The sequence below is a fragment of the Armigeres subalbatus genome, chromosome 2, assembly GCF_024139115.2.
Source record: "Armigeres subalbatus isolate Guangzhou_Male chromosome 2, GZ_Asu_2, whole genome shotgun sequence".
NCBI lineage: Eukaryota > Metazoa > Arthropoda > Insecta > Diptera > Culicidae > Armigeres > Armigeres subalbatus.
Genome location: NC_085140.1, coordinates 138,458,174 through 138,477,284, shown reverse-complemented (window position 1 = coordinate 138,477,284; position 19,111 = coordinate 138,458,174). Strand labels below are relative to the sequence as shown.

The 19,111-nt window shown below is 39.4% G+C and overlaps 1 protein-coding gene across 1 annotated transcript in view; it reads left to right on the top strand.

Annotated features, from left to right (window-relative positions):
- Nucleotides 1-19,111, top strand: part of LOC134210913 (basement membrane proteoglycan) — a 654,698-nt gene that overhangs the window by 591,707 nt on the left and 43,880 nt on the right. Inside the window, exons 13-14 of the mRNA XM_062687352.1 lie at nt 16,795-16,870; nt 17,189-17,341. Of these exons, the coding sequence (XP_062543336.1) occupies nt 16,795-16,870; nt 17,189-17,341 (229 nt within the window). The remainder of the gene's footprint in view (nt 1-16,794; nt 16,871-17,188; nt 17,342-19,111) is intronic.

Below are 19,111 nucleotides of genomic sequence, written 5' to 3'. Positions count from 1 at the left end.
AATCAATTTCAAATAATATGCATTGACTTTCTTAGTAGCATGAATTAAAAAGGATAAAATCCAATTACCTGACTTCTGTAATGCATAAAATATTATATTATTCTATCGATAACTGATTTTTTAGATTTAAGACATTTTCCGATACATTATTTTTCACTACCAAGGGCACATATTTAAAAATGTAGATGAAACTTTTCCATTACGCTGAACAAGGGAGTTATTATGCTACCACGATCGTCCGCACATCAGCAATTGCCCCTAACCACTCGGCAAAACATTTTTACCACAATGCAGCAGCCAAGAGCAGACAAGAATTCCTCCCGATTCAGTAATGGACGCTCGACGCTCCCTGCATAGTTCTTCTACCATATGGGGCCGAAATACGCCCACCCCATGATTTATGGTTGGATTTTGAAGGTTTTAGGCTGGTAAGGTCAGAAGATGAAATTTTGAAATTAGTATGAAGAGAATGACAAAAGTAGTCAGGATTTACGTCAAGCTTGAGAACACAACAAAACACTGAGTAAATGAGTGCCACTAATAAAATTTAATGAATTCTTTCATAATTTAATAATTATTGAATAACCGCACCACGTTTTCCTGTGAACAGGAAAGATGGTTATGCATCGCTTCGTTAATAAAAGTGATAGCAAAACAGATAAGAACTTTTAAGCGGGTGACTAGTGACAAACATAATATAAATTCCTTTAAATCATTCTCAAGATCATTCAGAAGAACTATTTGCAGTACTATTTAATTCTTTCATTCTCACCACCAAATCCACATAACGGCAATAGATTCGCACATGATTTTTTGAGCATTTTAAGTACAAATCATCACATTGAGCCAATAATTTGTTGATGTAGGTTAGACCTCTTCATGTTTTCAAAAAGTATCAAAAATTCAATCGGTCAGCCCAGCATCACAGTTCTTAAGCTAAAATAAGTCTCTTGTCAAATTTTCAGCTAATTCGGATAAAATTTCGAGGTGCCTCAAGTCGATTTAGTGTTTTTGGGCTATTTTCAATTTTGGAAAAAATCTAACAAGAGATATAAACGTCGAAAACTATCGCAACAACCTCTATATGGAAGCTTTTGGTGTGCTCTACAAGTCTTGTGAACATTGCCGTTCGTTTCGTTCACGTTATGTCCATGTTAAAGTGATTTTCAAACTTTCAAGTGGATAATAATACTGTTTCCCCCCAAATTCGTTGTTCTACAAAATTCTTGAGTTTATGACAAATGATTGTTAATTTATTATATTATTATTCCTCTTTTATTCCTGGAGATTTTAGTAATATAATTGCCCATGTGCGATTTACCGTTAAATTCTTAAAAATCAGAAACTGAACATTTGTAATAAATCTGCACGTTAGGATTTCTTCAAGCAAGTTGTTCGAACAAAACGTAAATTAAATCATATGATATTTGATACTTACAACAAACGACTTCCAAATTTTGTTAAATTCATCATATGTCTGCATGCTTTTAACATTGAGTGCATTGTAGTAACAAGTGAAATCGAAGCTTCTTTGTTTGAACAACTTGTTTGAAGAAATCTCAGCGTGCAAATTTATGACAAATGTTCAGCTTCTGATTTTTAAGAATTTAACGGTAAATCGCACATGGGCAATTATATTACTCAAATTTCTAGGGAAAAAAGAGGAATAATAATATAATAAATTAACAATCATTTGTCATAAACTCAAGAATTCTGTAGAACAACGACTTTTGGGGGAAACAGTATTTTTATGCACTTGAAAGTTTGGAAATCACTTTAACATGGACAAAACGTGAACGAAACGAACGGCAATGTTCACAAGACTTGTAGAGCACACCAAAAGCTTCCATATAGAGGATGTTGCGATAGTTTTCGACGTTTATATATCTTGCTAGATTTTTTCCAAAATTTAAAATAGCCCAAAAACACTAAATCGACTTGAGGCACCTCGAAATTTTATCCGAATTAGCTGAAAATTTGACAGGAGACTTATTTTAGCATAAGAATTGTGATTCTTGGCTGACCGGTTGAATTTTTGATACTTTTTGAAAACATGAAGAGGTCTAATGTAGGTATGATTGTACCCCGTTTGGCATAAAGTCATTTGGCATAATGCCGTTTGGCATAATGTCGTTTGGCATAAAGTCGTTTGGCATAATGGTCGTTTGGCATAAGGTCATTTGGCATAATTATTATTTAAGCTGTTTAATGGATAAATAAGATTTGTTGAGCAATTCAGTTACGTGGTTTCTTTTATATGGGCAATACTTGACAATTGGGAACGGAATTGTACGGCGTGATAAATTAAGAATAAAGAAGCTTTCTGTCAAAACGGGACCATTTGAAATGTTGAGCATCAACCAGCAAGATAGATCAGGATTAAATTAAATTGACATTGTTTTTTTTCATGTAAGGGATAGCCAGAAAACTTGCATATTTCTCCCTTTTATGAGCAAACGGTTTCTAAGAAAGGATCATATTTCCCCTTGCATTGAACCGAGCGAACCAAATGATTGAATTGAAAGTAGGAGTCATATCCTCTCTGGCTTCTGCTGGGTTAATGCCGGTAAAATGTACCTTTTGAAAGAAGGGAAATATCTTCCCGTGTCTGAAACCAAGCAAATTCCTGAATTGAAAGAAGGAATCATTTCGACTCTATAACACTACCCATATATCCATAATCCATAATGCCATTACCCCAAAGGCCACTACCCCGAATGCCATCACCCCGAGTGGGACACTACCTGGGAATGGGAATGAGCCAGTATCCCCAGTAGTCCTGATTTCAAGTTTATAGTTTATTTCAATGAAAAATTTAATCAATAGAAATTTATTCATAATTTATGTAAATGATTATCACTTGTTTTACGACTTATTCAATAGCAGGGTGACTAAAAATTACAGGGTGAGTAAATTACACAATTTTTACGATATTTTTTATCGTTGATCCTTACTTATTTTTTGACCCTTTTACAAGGTTCACCGTGTTGGAGTCGCGATTCGTTTCATCAAAATCGAACTTTTTTTTTTTTTTTGTGTCTTTATTAAAGAGACTTTCAGCCCGAGGCTGGCTCGTCTCCGGCGAGAGAAAAAATCGAACTATTTGAAGCCAGTATAGCACAAATAGTTCTCGGTCTAAAAACTCCCATTACATGTCATATGCCAATTTTGAAGACTGTTTAAGCTGAGATGAGAATTTTGAAGCACGTTCTCATGCTCAATGCAGGAAGCTGGAGGAAAGTTCAGCCCACATCGACTGGGCTTGAGACGGCTTGCGAACATGTATTCAAACAGAATAAAGGGGTAGAAAAAGTTGCTTCTGAAATTTTCCGGCAATAAACTTTACTGTGATAAGAAGGGCATGATGACAAGACCCTAGAATGAGACAATTTCTTCTGTTCGTCGAATATGTTTGTTCCTCCATGGCAAGGAACAGGCATTGTTTCGTTATACAAACGCGATCATTTAAAGGAGGTGTTATCTCTTCTGTTTGCCTCATACCGGGCAAACGCGTTTTTTAAAAGCAGATATTTTCAACTCTGTTCGCTTTAAACCGAGCAAATGCGTTCATTAAAAGAAGGCATCATCTCCTGTGTTTGCCTTAAATCGGGCAAATGCGTTCATTTAAAGAATGTGTTCATTTCAACTATGTACGCCTCATATCGGTCAAATGCATTCTTCTAAGCATGGCATTGTCATCTCTGTTCGCATTAAACCGACAAAAGCGTTCATTTAAAGAAGGCATGATCGCCTATGCTCGCCTCATACCGGGCAAATGCGTTCATTAAAAGAAGGTGTTACCAACTCTGTTCGCCTTATATCCAGCAAATGTGTTCATCTAAAGGAGGCATTATCAATTCTGTTTGCCCTAAACCGGGCAAACGCGTTCATTTGAAAAAGGCATTACCTCCTCTCTTTGCCATATACTGGACAAATGCATTCATCTGAAGAAGCCATTATCTCCTATGTTTGCTTTATACTGGGCAAATGCGTTCGTTCTAAGAAGGCATTATCTCCTGTGTTTGCCATAAACCGTTACCGTTGCATCTTCTGAATGAAGGAATCTCATCTTTCCCTTCTACTTGACCTTCTGCCATCCTCTGATCATATCATATCTTCTCTCGCATTAAACCGCCTGATTTGGAAAAAGGAAGCATATCGTATTTCGCCATCTGCCGGGCAAATGTATCCTTTGAAAATTGAAACCATATCTTCTCTGATGTAACTGTCGGGAAGATGCATCCTTTGAAAGAAGAGATCATATCATCCTTTGCCTTAAAACGAGCAAATGCCTTAATCGAACAAATGAATAAAATCTCTTCTTGCCTTCGCCAAGAAAATGCATCCTTTGAAAGAAGGAGCTATATATTACCTTCCCTAGAACTGAATAATGCATATATTAAGAACAGGAACCATACATATTCTCCCTTGTGATATGCCTGACAAATGCATTGTTTGAAAAAAGAAGCTTATACTTTTTAGACTTATGAACGACAATGTACGTTTTTGAAAAGATGAATATATGCAGAAATAACTTCATTTGCTTTGTATTGCCTTTTTTTGTGTAACATTGTTTTTGCTCTTGAGCACTTACAATTTTGCTATTTGACTTTCCGTATTTTGTAGTTTGTTTCAGTCAACAACGATCTTGCTGCTTATTCAGAGGTAAAAAGATTATCGTTAAGTGAAGTGAAATAGGCAGATAATAAAAAGTCTCAGTAGCAGTGATTTGATAGAATCTGAATTTTAATTCGAAAAATCGTTTCAAAACATCTCTCTTATAATGTTAAAGTGACAATCATTATAAATAATTGAACATATTATGTATAAGTTTCGAAATTGATGATTACCCAACTATTATGCCAAATGACCATTATTCCAAACGGCCATTATGCCAAACGGCCGTTATGCCAAATGACATTGTGCCAAACGACCTTTATGCCAAACGGCCTTATGCCAAACGGCGTTATGCCAAACGACTTTATGCCAAATGACCTACCACCGTAGGTATGTGTACAGAAAGTTATTTAGGCAGTAATGGATATATGGATGCGCGCCAAATGTTGTGGATTCGGCGGACATTCACCATAATCTGGGTTAGTATGTGTTTGCTTGGTACATAAAGTGCAATCTTCCATATAGGGGAACTGCTTCTGGAATTGATATCATGGCTCCGATATTCATCCCATCAAAAACAAAGCAACAATTATTTTGTTTTTTTCTTATTTCTGAGATTTTTTTCAGCAGTGAGTACGCATGTTGACAAAAACAAGCGACAAAATTGGTGCTGTATTTCTTTGTTTCGCGTTGAGATGAATATATGTTCAGTGAAATGGAGATCGGGACAGTTACCCTACTCAAAAAAAAATCATTCAGTCGAATTGAAGAAATTTTCGAAATTAGTTCGAAGCAGTGCTAGAAAAATTAAAATTTTAAAAACTCATGAACGATACAAATTGTGAGCTGAAACGCACCCAATTCAGCAACTGACAAATCATGCCTGAGTTGAATAATCGTTTTCAATAAAGTATAGTTCTGAAAAAAGAGACACCAGGCGAACGTCCATACACGTCATCGGTAATCATTACCGAGATCTCGGTTAAAAGCCAACTTTGCCGAGTTTCGGTAAAATTGTGACGAAATTTCGGTAAAGAAAAATACCGAGATCTCGGCTGTTGGAATCTCGGAGAAAATTTTGCCGAGGTCGGCAAACTAATTTAAGTGTGCAACGACCGTGGTTGAAAAAATCTATTTAGCTTCATCACGCTCACCCGATTCGGTATCATACAGTCCTAATATTTTTATTATCGATGGTTCAAAAAATCGATTTTGTTCATTCGATTTTGATAGTGTCCTGCGGAAATTTGGGCTTTTTCTAAAAAAAACTTATGCAAGTTTGTAAAGAAATTAGTGTATGGGGAAATTATTTTCATTATACTGATTATAGCGCTTCCCCATTGAGCAATGGAGAGAAACTTACATAACTGAAAAGAACATTCAACAGCTTTAACTAAATCAAAATCGCTTCTTGATTGATCGTTCCAATCAGTAGTAATGGATTATAAAATCTCCATCTACTTTTTATGTAAACTTGAAACGGTTTGTACTAAATAAGTTTTTATCGGAAAATGCCCAAATTTTCACAGGACAGAGACAAAAACGAATGAACAAAACGGACTTTTCCATCCATCGTGGTATAAATATTTCTATTAGAACTGTATTTAACACTCGAACACTAACGAAGAAACATCGCTCACATCTACACAGCACGAAAAAGCCTGCATGAGCGTTCCAGGACTGCATGAGTGCTAAACGGTTAAAAGAGACTATGGAATGTGCTGAGAGGTCCGGTTCTCGGTACCTCACGGTACTTGTTTTCTCCTTTTCTGGAGATGAACATTCCGTAAAGCACTTTAGCTCGATTCCAATGCCAGAAGTTTTTGGCCCGATGCGTTAACAACATGAGCTCGGCAAAGTGAAGTCCTTGAAAGTTATGTGCTAAATGTTTGCATTACTAGGGCAAATTCAACAGCATTGAAAAAGAAGTAAACATCGATCTGAAATGCACTCGTTGCAGATGAGCTCAAGTAAACAACTGGAAAAATCTGCTGACACGAAATCCAAAACATTCCTACAGCCAAAGGGCAATTTACTATTTAAGGACTGTTCAGTTTATAAAGAGGACACTTATAGAAATTATAGAAATCTTTTTTTTTTTTTCGTTGAATATATTATCTGACCTTCTAGAAATGAAATCCTATTATTAACGAAATAATTGCAATCCAGAAATTTGCGATATTCATAACAATCTCAATTTATTGGATTTTCAACAGCTCCAACCGTTTTTTTCCCGGCTCTACTGTTTCTGGATATCGACAAATCATTGACAGTGTGTTTCTTTTTCATCTTCTTGATGATTTCGTTGACATGCCGATATAATTTTATTTACAAACTTTCTATTTTGCATATAAAAAATTCTGTTGGGTAACTTATGTTTACTCGAAATTCGAGAAGCTTTGACAATTGGCGTCATTTTGGTGGATATAAACTTTTTTTTATCTCTTTTCAAAAATTAGGCCATTATAATTATTTGATTAACATTTTGTCCTATCGGTCTCCGGGGGTATAATAAAAATAAATATTAAAATGAAAAAAATCAAAAAAATCCTCGGATTTGTTAAAGAACGTTTTGAAAATTCTCAAAATTATCCAAATTTTATTTTGTTGCCCTCTCAAAATATTATTTTTGGGCAGACAAATTCGAGGTGGGGAGACATAATGTTTTTTTTAATAATTGTATCGGCCTCACTATTGATTCAAAGTGTATAATAATATAAGATAAAGCAAACTCCATCAAAATTGACCAATCTGTCTGTTTTTTATCGTCATGTAAAAGTGACCTCTCAATAAACTGAACAGTCCTTATTATGAAGGGTCACTATTGGATAAGAGTCACTGTTGGAAATAAGACAACTATTTTTTATTCTGCCCTAGGCATAAGACCGTTTGGTGAATTCTCGTTATGGATCAAAACTACCTGAGTAATTTAAATGGCACCAGACTACAAACTACATAAATAATATTTTTTATACTCAAATGGGGAGATTCGGCAGTAAACATCTATAGGCAATATTCAAATTCTAAAAACTCATGAACAATTCAAATGTGACGTCCAATATTTTTTTATTTTTTTTAACTCCTTCTTTGTAAAGACTTTTTGCATATTTCATATATAAACTGTCACTCAATCTCAACCGTCTCATTCAAACTCATTCCTCTCGAATATTTCATCATCGTTAAAAAAGTCCGTGATCGATGTTTACGATGTATGTATGTAGTTAGCCAACATCCTGGCTTGAGTCTTGCTCTGCATGCGGATCCACTTGACACTAAGGTCCATTTTTAATATGATTTTGAAGAAGACATATTGCTGTATGAAGGGCCAAAAATGGGGGTGGTAGACCAGTGAACAGAGACACTAACACAAAACCCACGGGAAAATGAAAATTTCCCTCCAGCTGAATGATCCAACAAAAAGAATAACGAAATTTGCAATACTTGTCAAACTTTCCACGGGATGGTTTGTTTGAAGAAGGGCGCGTCAACTGGTTAACAACTGTTGGAGATAAAAGTAATAGACGCAAACGAATGATAATTTCCTTCCTTGACTCCGATTGGCTACAACTTCATTTTCCAGTTGTAACTCCATTGATGCCCTGATGCACCCACCCAATCCCATCTAATATATTTACAGTGGATTCAGAAATAAATTGCAATGCATGTAAAGAATTTGAATATATAGATAAAATGTATACCTCGACAATTCATATATGGCCTTGCTTTTTTTTTTAAATTCTAGTCCTCAGAAATCAGAATCTGAGCATTGATCCAAAAACATTACTAGCTGAATATTCGAACTTCAGTTTGTTAGATAATTAATATGAAGCTAAATTTCGCCTGTACGTGCTGTCGAGGTTTACCCGTAAAATTAAATGAATATGAGGATATAACATACTTAAAACATGTAATAAAATGTACCAGGTGTCAAAGGATGTAACTATATAACACCTGGAAATGAGTTCGTTCCGATAATTAGTACATAATACCATTTTTATTAATTTACTATCAGCCGTAAAATTGCATTGCAACTAGGGTGGTCTAACCGGTAGTATCGAAACTGGTAATACCGGCATTACCGGCCAATTTTGAGTACCGAAAATATCGGTATTAAAGCGGAAAATACCGGTATTTTCGGCATTTCAAATTTTGCTGTCAGTATAAAAAACCTCAAATAGATCAATGATCACGCTACAGAAATCGACCATCAACGTTACTAGTCATACGTGTTGCTTCATTCTCTTAGCCATCTTCTGTCAAATTGCCAATGACTTTTTTCTTTGAAGAACAAGGAAACCGTTATGGCGCTCCAATTTATGTTGGAGCAATTGTCATAACAAGCGACATAGATTGCCGCCAACTTATTCGATGCTCTCAATCCAATCCAATAGGAGTGATCAGAATACGCCGACCTTTTTGCGTTTTTGAATAATCCTTTTGCAGAGATCCGAAACGATTTTGGCATTTTCTTCTAGACATTCAGAGGTACTTTGATGAAGCAAGCGGATGAGATCTTGAAGCGTTTGAACATTTCTGGAGCGAAAGTTGAAGCTGAGACAACGACCACACCAGACGATTGGTATGAAGAGAATGCCTCTATGGATGATTTTTTCTGGTTTATCGATTCAACAACAACTCGTGAAAAGACTGCAACAGCAGAGTAAAACACTTGCGTTGCTGGTGACAACTACGTTGATGCCAGGACCCTTGCAAACAATCCGCAAAGAATTATCATACTATACATCTGGAGGTATTAAGTGATTTTCAGCGCTTTTTCGTCCTTCTTCGGTTGAATCAGAAAGGACATTACCAGCTGCTGGCCAGTCTTCAGTGTCTGGTAGTCGTACGTGACAAGTAATACATTTTAATTTTTTACTCAAAAGCCCAAACCAGAGGTTTCTGGTATTTTCACAAATATCGGTATTACCGGTAATGGTATTTGTCAAAAATGCTTAATATCGACCACCCTAATTGCAACGTTTCTATTTTGTAAGATTGTATCCATCAGGATCTATAGCTGGGAATAGACAACCCAGTCAGCACAAAATCGTATATTATGCAACATAAGATGCTAAAGTGAAGGCGATATGCGTACATATTGTATGGGGAAGTACCCATATTGCCTACACTTTAGCATCTTATACGGCATCACATACGATCTTGCGTTGACTGGGAAGCATTGAAAAATAAAATGACGAAAATACAAATTATATGAGTAATTGACAATTATATGATAGATTTTATGAATATGTAAGTTATTGTATACACATACAGATATAGGGTTCTTTCATTTTGTAATCGATGTAATAAAGGGACATGATTTTATGCGGCATATTTTGTTTTCTTGATGATAAGCCAGTAAGCCAATAGTGAATTACAGCTAATGAAGAGTCCTCCGAAAAATTAATAATTTTCTTTTTTTATTATTATTTTATTTTTTTATTATTATTATTTATTCAGACTAAGGCCGAAGTGGCCTGTGTGGTATATAAGGGTCTTCTTCATTCGGCTCAGTCCATGACTACACGTCGCCAAAAAAACAGTCTACGGAGGATCCGCAAGTCATCTTCCACCTGATCGATTCACCTTGCCCGCTGCGCACCTCGCCTTCTTGTGCCCGTCGGATCGTTGTCGAGAACCATTTTCATCGAGTTACTGTTCGACATTCTGGCTACCTCCCCGGCCCACCGCAGTCGTCAGATTTTCGCGGTGTGAACTATAGATGGTTCTCCCAGCATCTCATGGAACTCGTTATTCATTCGCCTCCTCCACGTACCGTCCGCCATCTGCACCCCACCATGGATGGTACGCAGCACTTTCCTTTCAAAAACTCGAAGTGCGCGTTGGCCCTCCACGAGCATTGTCCAGGTCTGTGTTCGTAGAGGACTACCGGTCTAATGAGCGTTTTCTAGATTGTCCGTTTGGTACGGCGGCGAACTCTATTCAATCGGAGCGTCTTGCGGAGTCCAAAGTACGTACGATCTCCAGCCACTATGCGTCTCCGAATTTCTCTGCTGTTGTCATTTTCGACAGTCACCAGTGAGCCCAAGTACACAAGTTCTTCTCCCACCTTGATTTCGTCACCATCTTCCTCCATCTTCTCAAAGTTACGTGCCATAATATCTATGTCGTCGGCGAAGCCAAATAGCTGCACGGACTTATTGAAAATTGTACCACTCGTGTTAATCCCTGCTCTTCGTATTACCCCTTCCAAAGTGATGTTGAACAGCAGACACGAAAGACCATTACCTTGCCCTAACCCTCTGCGGGTTTTGAAGAGACTCGAGAATGCTCCTGAAACTCGAACTACGCACATCACCCGATCCATCGTCACTTTGATCAACCATGTCAGTTTATCCGGAAATCCGTGTTTGTGCATTAGCTGCCATAGCTGGTCCCGATCGATTGTATCATATGCGGCTTTGAAGTCGATGAATAGATGATGTGTGGGCACGTTGTATTCGCGACATGTCTGCAGTACTTGGCGAATGGCGAACACCTGGTCTGTGGTGGAGCGTTCACCCATAAACCCGCCTGGTACTGCCCCACGAACTCCCTTGCAATTGGTGCTAGTCGACGGCATAAAATTTGGGAGAGTACCTTGTAGGCGGCATTCAGCAATGTGATTGCGCGGTAGTTACTACAATCCAGATTATCGCCCTTTTTGAAGATGGGACACACGACACCTTCCATCCCCTCCTGCGGCAAAACTTCCTCCTCCCAAATCTTGGTAATGACCCAGTGCCTCACCACCGTGTTTAAATAGCTCTCCTGGTAGTTGGTCAACCCCAGGGGCTTTGTTGTTCTTCAGCCGACCAATCTCCTGGAGATCCGGAGCCGGAAAAATTATGTCCTGCGTGCGTTCTCCCAGGTCCATCACCATACCGCCATCTTCGTATGCCACATCGCCATTCAGATGTTCTTCGTAGTGCAGCACCTTTGGATCACCTCACGCTCGTTCGTAAGAAGGTTCCCGTTTATGTCCTTACACATATTGGGCTGTGACACGTGGCCCTTACGTGAACGGTTTAACTTCTCATAGAACTTCCGTGCGTTATTAGCGCGGTACAGTTGCTCCGTCTCTTCACGGTCTCGATCTTCCTGCTGGCGCTTTTTCTCCTGGAAAATCGAGTTTTGTCTGTTCCGCGCCTGTTTGTATCGTGCCTCGTTCACCCTCGTGCGGTGTTGCAGCAATCTCGCCCATGCTGCATTCTTCTCCTCAACTAACTGCTCACATTCGCCATCATACCAGTCATTTCTCTGATCCGGGGGCACCGTGCCAAGTGCAGCGGTTGCGGTGCTTCCAATGGCGGATCGAATATCTCTCCAGCCATCTTCAAGAGATGCTGCTCCTAGCTGCTCTTCCGTTGGGAGTGCCACTTCCAGGTGCTGCGCGAAGTCCTGGGCTAGTCTACCGTCTTGTAGCCGCCCAATGTTTAGCCGCGGCGGACGACTCCAACGCGTGTTCTGCCGTAATCTGGCAGAATTACGTATACGCCATTTTCCAAAAATGGTGTTAACGAGTAGTACTCATCGTGGAAAATGGAAAACATGGGTGTTGTAAAATGGCACATACGTCACTTTTTCATATTACGGCAGTGTTGTACACCATCGAGATTTTTGAGCGCAGACATACAGACATAGGTAGTGGTCGATTGAATCCGATCACTACCTCGTTGCATTCGCACTGCGGTAGGGTGCGTACGTTCGTGATGTCGGAGAAGAATTAACCGTCGATTAGAACGTGGTTGATTTGATTTTCCGTTACTTGATTAGGTGATTTCCATGTGGTCTTGTGGATATTCATGCTGGTGAAGAAAGTGCTTCGAGCTACCATTCCGCGGGAGGCTGCAAAGTTTATGCATCGTTGGCCGTTGTCGTTCGATACGGTATGCAGACTATCCGGTTCGATGACCGGTCTATGCATTTCCTCCCTTCCTACCTGATGGTTCATGTCACCGATGACGATTTTGACGTCCAGCAGTGGGCATCCATCGTACACAGTATAAAAATGTTACAGCATATATGATGTAACAAAAAGGCTCCGTTCGATTCGACTCATTTTTCCATCACTTATTAAAATTACAGGTCGTCATTACTATGGAGCTTGCATTCAATATTGTGTACAAGAAAAAGATGGATGTAACATTAGAGGCTATTAGCTTAGCTTAGCTTTGACTGACTACACATATCTATGGTTGCTACTCCGTAATTGACCAGAATCAGTGAAATTGCACAAAGAATCAACTGAATGATTGACTGGGATTGTTCAAGCATTCTCAGTGTGCAAGTTTCAGTGACTCTAAAATTCAAATGATCAATAACGGCGCCGGCCACGTCCTTGTAGTCAGTTAGGAAGAAGGAAGGAATATTAGTAGGTGGTTTTTGCTATTTGAAGACCGTGTTTACCTCTGCGTCTCCACAAAACCACAGGAAGGATTATCAGTTAATTGGTAGGCATCGTTGGATCTGGATTCACTCTGATAAGCGATACGACCGTGCCATTCTTTATACACAGTGATTTTACCTAGCCATGAATCGGGCGCGAAAAGTAGTACAAACTAACTACCGGCCTACCGGGCGCGCAATGCAGAACACATTATTTCGGCCGATCGCGCGATCGTTCTGCTGTCCGAAACAAGAGAAATCTCGCACTGAACTGATTTTTATTACCGTCCGCGCAAAGCAGAACACAATATTTCGGTCGATCGCGCCATCGTTCTGCTGTCCGAAACAAGAGCAATCTCGCACTGAACTGATTTTTATTACCGGCCGCGCAAAGCAGAACACAATATTTCGGTCGATCGCGCCATCTGCTGTCCGAAACAAGAGCAATCTCGCACTGAACTGATTTTTATTACCGGCCGCGCAAAGCATGACACAATATTTCGGTCGATCGCGCCGTCGTTCTGCTGTCCGAAACAAGAGAAATCTCGCACTGAACTGATTTTTATTACCGGCCGCGCAAAGCAGAACACAATATTTCGGTCGATCGCGCCATCGTTCTGCTGTCCGAAACAAGAGCAATCTCGCACTGAACTCTGGATGTAACATTAGAGGCTATTGAGCACAAAAATATGGGCTCAAATATTTCCATAGCGTGTAATTTTCAGAATTTTTAACTGTGTACGTTTGCTCCAGCTGTGCGTAGAACGCTTCTTTCTCGTCGACGGGTCTCCCTTCGTGTGGGCTGTGCACGTTGATGATGCTATAGTTGAAGAATCGGCCTTTTATCCTCAGCTTGCATATCCTTGCGTTGATTGGTTGCCACCTAATCACACGATGGCGCATCTTTCCCAGCACTATGAACCCGGTTCCCGGCTCTGTGGTGGTGTCATAGCTTTGGTAGAAGGTAGCCGCTCAATGTCCCCTTTCCACACTTTCTGTCCTGTCCAGCAGCCTACGACGTCCAAGTTGCGGGGATGTAATTCATCGTAGATTATCCTGTCGCAACCTGCGAAGCCTAGCGACTTGCAGTTCCATGTTCCAAGCTTCCAATCGTGATCCTTTATTCGTCGCCTAGGTCGTTGCCGATTCTATCTAAACGTATTATCTTCTATGTCGTTCGTGATGGTTGTTTTTAAAGGCGGCTTATTGGGCCTGTGCAAACCTCCTGTCTCGTCGGAGGGCCGTCGTGTCAGGGCTGTTTAGCATCCCACAGCAGCTTTTTATAGGGGTTTAACAGGGCCCACTGTCAAACCCCACCACATCCTAGACAGGCGCCACAACTCGCAGATGGCCTGGGGAGGGATCGTCAAGCCCTTGGACATAGTCCCTGCTGCCCCCACCCAAATACTTGCTGGGTATTTTTCGGCGGATTCACAATTGACTATGACCTGGACAGCCTTATTCGGTGGATTTAGAGCCACATGAGTTGAAAAGATGATTTATTCATCCCAGGCCCATAGCTATCGATTAGCTAAGGTGAAGGCGGTCCGTCAACAAGCGTGTTCCTTCGTGGGAATGAAGGACTGGAAAGGTCTTCTTTTAATCTTGGATATGGAAACATTCTGTTGAACTTTTTAGTTAAAAATAAGAATAACTGATAACCTATTTAAAAAACAACATATACAGGAAATTGGAAAAGTTCAATCGTGTTCAAATATTCAAAAGCTTTGTGCACTTTCGAATATTGTTTATTGTATTAAAAACCTTTAGTACTGTAAAATTTATTTAAAAAAAAGCTTCCGTTTCGGAATTTTCGACAGTACAAAGTTCCAGCTTTTAATGATTGTTCAGCTGGAAGTTCTGCTATAAATCATTTCCGTTCCAAATTAAGTTCCAAATGGTCAAACTCTTATCTGAACTCCAGTTCATGAACTCTGCATGAATGGAACGGTTCACACCAAGCATATACAATAAATTTAGAAACTGAATAACAAAAATCATTTCACCTCACTAGTGGCGCAACGACAGAAAGCTATCATCATCGCTCGGTAGACCATGGGACATTTTACGGTCTCATCCTTCTGGTTTCGGAAAGCCAATTTTGAGCGTGGTCTCTGTATAGTGCCCATGTGTGCCGCCATAGGGAGCAAGCTACGGTACACCGATAGTCATTATTATACATTGACCACAACATGACGGCACTCTACGGTGGCCAACTGCCAGAATCCCATATCGAATCACTGGTAGTTCCTGGTTGGTGCCTGAAAAATAAAACTAATGCAGAGCTTGGCCGTTTCCTAAATATTATAAAGAGACGGGGGGTTGAAAACTTCACATCCAGTGCAAAAATAAAATATGGTTGATTGCGGAGTAGTGTTTTGTCCTGTAAAGGCACCTGCATTTTCTGATGCAGTATCATTGTTGAGAATTAATTTGATGTTGCGTTGAAGCTTTGATCAACTATTTTCTTGACTGTTTTAGAAGTTTACCACGTTTAAGTAGTTTTTAGCAGAATGTTTTTATTGACTTCACAAACAATGCTATAAAATGTTGTAGTAATTGATAAAATGTGGAAGTAATTATAAGGTGTTGGCAGGTGGGGGTGTCCATGTTATGAGATTCTTTATCAGTATAAAAGCATATAGGGTAAACTGGGGTAATATGACCCTCGGGGCAAAACGACCTTTAATCATATTTAGCGGTGTTCCAGGAATATTTTCAAGAATGCTTACTACGGAGTTGGTAGCTCGAGATCTGAACTACATGCTCTGTAGTAAATACTATCGAAAATCTGCCGAAAATGTACTCCAAAATGCCAAAAGGACGTTTTGCCCCGGGGTGCATATTACCCCAGTTTCCCCTACAATTAAGAGTGGTTAAAAATATCGATTTCGAAAAAAATAATTTTCCCATGCTAATTTGCATGCAAACTTAAAACGGCTTGCGCTAAACCAATTTTTATCCAAATCAGCTCAAATTTTCACTGAACACTCAGAACATGTCACAGTTGGAGAGCAAAATCGATTTTTGAATCACCCTAATATAAATACATACATACAGCGAGTTGTGGATTTATTGATCAACAAAAAATGCTCATGGGCACGGCAAGCAATCAAAGTGTGCTGCACAAAAATACGATTCAGGACGTCAAAACCAAATTGTGTTCTAGACCAATTTCTGGCTAAAATGAATAATCAAAATTTCAAGTTATGTGAAGATTCCTCCAAATTGTTAAATCAAAATTACTTTACCTTCAACAAACCACATCACTATCCTTACGAAAGCGAATCACTGGAATTCATTGGAGTCGCTAAACTATCGGAACCAGTAATCTACCAAGCTGCACCACCCATCCATGAACCGCAACCACTTGGTACCAGTTCCAACTTACTCGCCATCGAATCAATGGATTCCTGTTCGTCGTGTTTAACGTTGACCGATGTGGAAATGTTCTCAGTGAATGATGTCGGTTCCGATGCCTCGATGACGGATAGGGGGCTTCCAATGGAAACGGAACCAGAGGCAGGTGGCAGTGGAAAACTTGACGATGTCAGTATTTCAACGATGTGCAAGAGCTCTTGTGGTGGATCCCGGCAAGGGTCGAACGATCAAATTAAATATCATACGGAGGAGTATGAGTTCTATTCATAGACATGTGAATTACTGTATGCAAATAAAATTACGTATATGACACTGTTTAAATTGTCTCTGCATTTATTACGAAATATTTTAATTCATTGGTCTCTTATGTCGTATTTATTTGCTAATTTGCATTTAATTTTTTTCCAGGAGCGAGTTTCCGTTGACAATGGGGCAATGGCATACAATCAAAATTTCAAGGACATCCCGATTAGCAGTTTTGAAGGTAAGTTACCAACTCTCTAACATAATTATATACTTTATCTTACATTTATAATGTTTTGCATTGTATACATACAGTTGATATTATCAAGTTCAAATAAAACATTAAGAGCTATAACAACGGCACTTACTACATCAGCACGAACAATTCTTTTTTTTACATTCTTCACATTGTATAAAGGTGTTTTATGGAAAATAACATTAACTTATTCATACGGAATTGATTATTCTTCCAATTAAATTTACTTAACTACCAATTAAATTTTCCGTCTCACAGCAAATCGTTTTTATTCCCATTTTCCACTTTGTTTCCGCATTGCAGATCGATCAACTGCCAGAGGTGATGACGGTTTCGCCGAACGGATTCTGGCATCTTTCGCTGCCGCACAGCTTGTACCTGGGTGGGGTGCACAACATCCACACGCTGCCAATGAGCCTCAGGGATAAAGGTTCCTTCGCCGGGTGTGTACAGAAGGTAAGAATCACCCGATTTTGCGAGCTTCTTCCTCTTTTGATTTTATTGCTCTGACAAGTGTTCTGTCATAGGACGATGACGGCGGACGAAATGGAGAATCCCACGTCGTCGTTGTCGTCGCCAAGCGTAGACGGACAGAGATTGGTGCAGCGTACGCCGGTGCGGTGTGTGGCATGCGGAGTTCGAACTCCGAGGGATGAAATGGCTTGTTTCTATATCGTGTTCTCTTCACCCAGAAACGTTTCTTGAGGTTTTATGACTTTGTTCCGGTGGATTGAACTTTCTGGCAGCAAATGCAATTATTCCGCATCACAAACCGCCAACAGAGGCTCCATCTGCGATGTGGTATGGTGGCGTACTGCTGGCATGCAGAATCCTCCGCTACGTAAATCCACAGGGATTGAGTGCCGGCCGGTGCCTTTATCGAATTTGTTGCTAATTTTATGATAGCAAAGGCTATTTTAATTTGCTGTAAAATGTTATTTTCAACATCTGGTGATTTGATGCGCCAAAAACAGATTGAAAGTAAATCTGGGTTGAGTTAATTCCCTCAATCTGAATACTTCGTTAAATTGTAATTGATTGTGATGGCAAGGGCTATTATGGTCTACCCTGCGGTTGACAAATGACCAGCAAAACTTGTTCTACAAAAGTTTTTGTGGATTGTGGTCAATTTGAAAAGCTAGTAGCACTGCTGCCCCATGTGTTCCGCGTAATTGCTGAACGATGCAAATCAGCTTCAACCATTCGCTTCACAGTACATTCAAATATTTGCGGGGAACTTATGAACCAAAACTGAGCAGTAAAGCAGAATTCGTGTGGTGCATTGGCTGACCAACTCGTCCTTATATTGTATTTTAATAGTTTTTCAACTTTTCCCTTAAATTTTTCAAATATTTCGTACATCGTACATGCAAATCTGTCGCTCGTAAGTTATATTGCCGAAAAGGAAATACAAACTCATTTTTATATAGAGAGATATCAATCAAGCCCATATCATATTTTGTTTTTCAGTTTATGGATACTGCCCGAGAAAAAAATTTGTCAGTAGTGACACAAGCTGTGTTGCTTCGGCAAGTAGAAAAAGAATAAGAGGGCAGCGTTGCGTTTTCGCGTACGGTGCGTGCAACTTTTTCGGTTTTAGATAGCACGGAAGAGATCTCGCGATCAGACACTCTCGGTGGCAGATCGTAAACCGCACATAGCGTGACACCAAAATTGTTCATCCCATTGCACTATGGGGAATCAGGTGGCCGAAAATAAAAAAATCGACTTTCTCTGATTCGTAATTCAAGTTGACCTACTAAATGCTAATGCTTTGGAGCATTAAACCCCAGCATATCAGCACTCTAAGCCATATGGTTATCAAGATATAGGCATTAGAGCCAGACACTTTTTAGTTCTTGAAAAATCAATGCATTATTCAACTGTCAATATCTTCGGCTACAGTAGCTCTTTTCCAACTCTTTAAAAAGTTTCTGAAAGCTTGTTTCATGGACTTGCGAAGAACGAATTAGTTATGGGAAAATAGGTAGTGAAACATCCGAAAATGACCCGAAGAAAAAAAAAATTTTTTCATACAAAAAGTTCCATACAAAAAAAGTTTCTCAAAGTTTCGCTTAGCGACTACCACTACGACTTTCTTTGGACCTCCCAGAAGGCATTAAAACAAATTCCAGCTGCTTATGGCTGCAAATCTGCGATTCCGATCACTTTTTCGAAAAAAAGTCATTAATTTTGAAACATTAAATGTAATTATTCTTATAATAC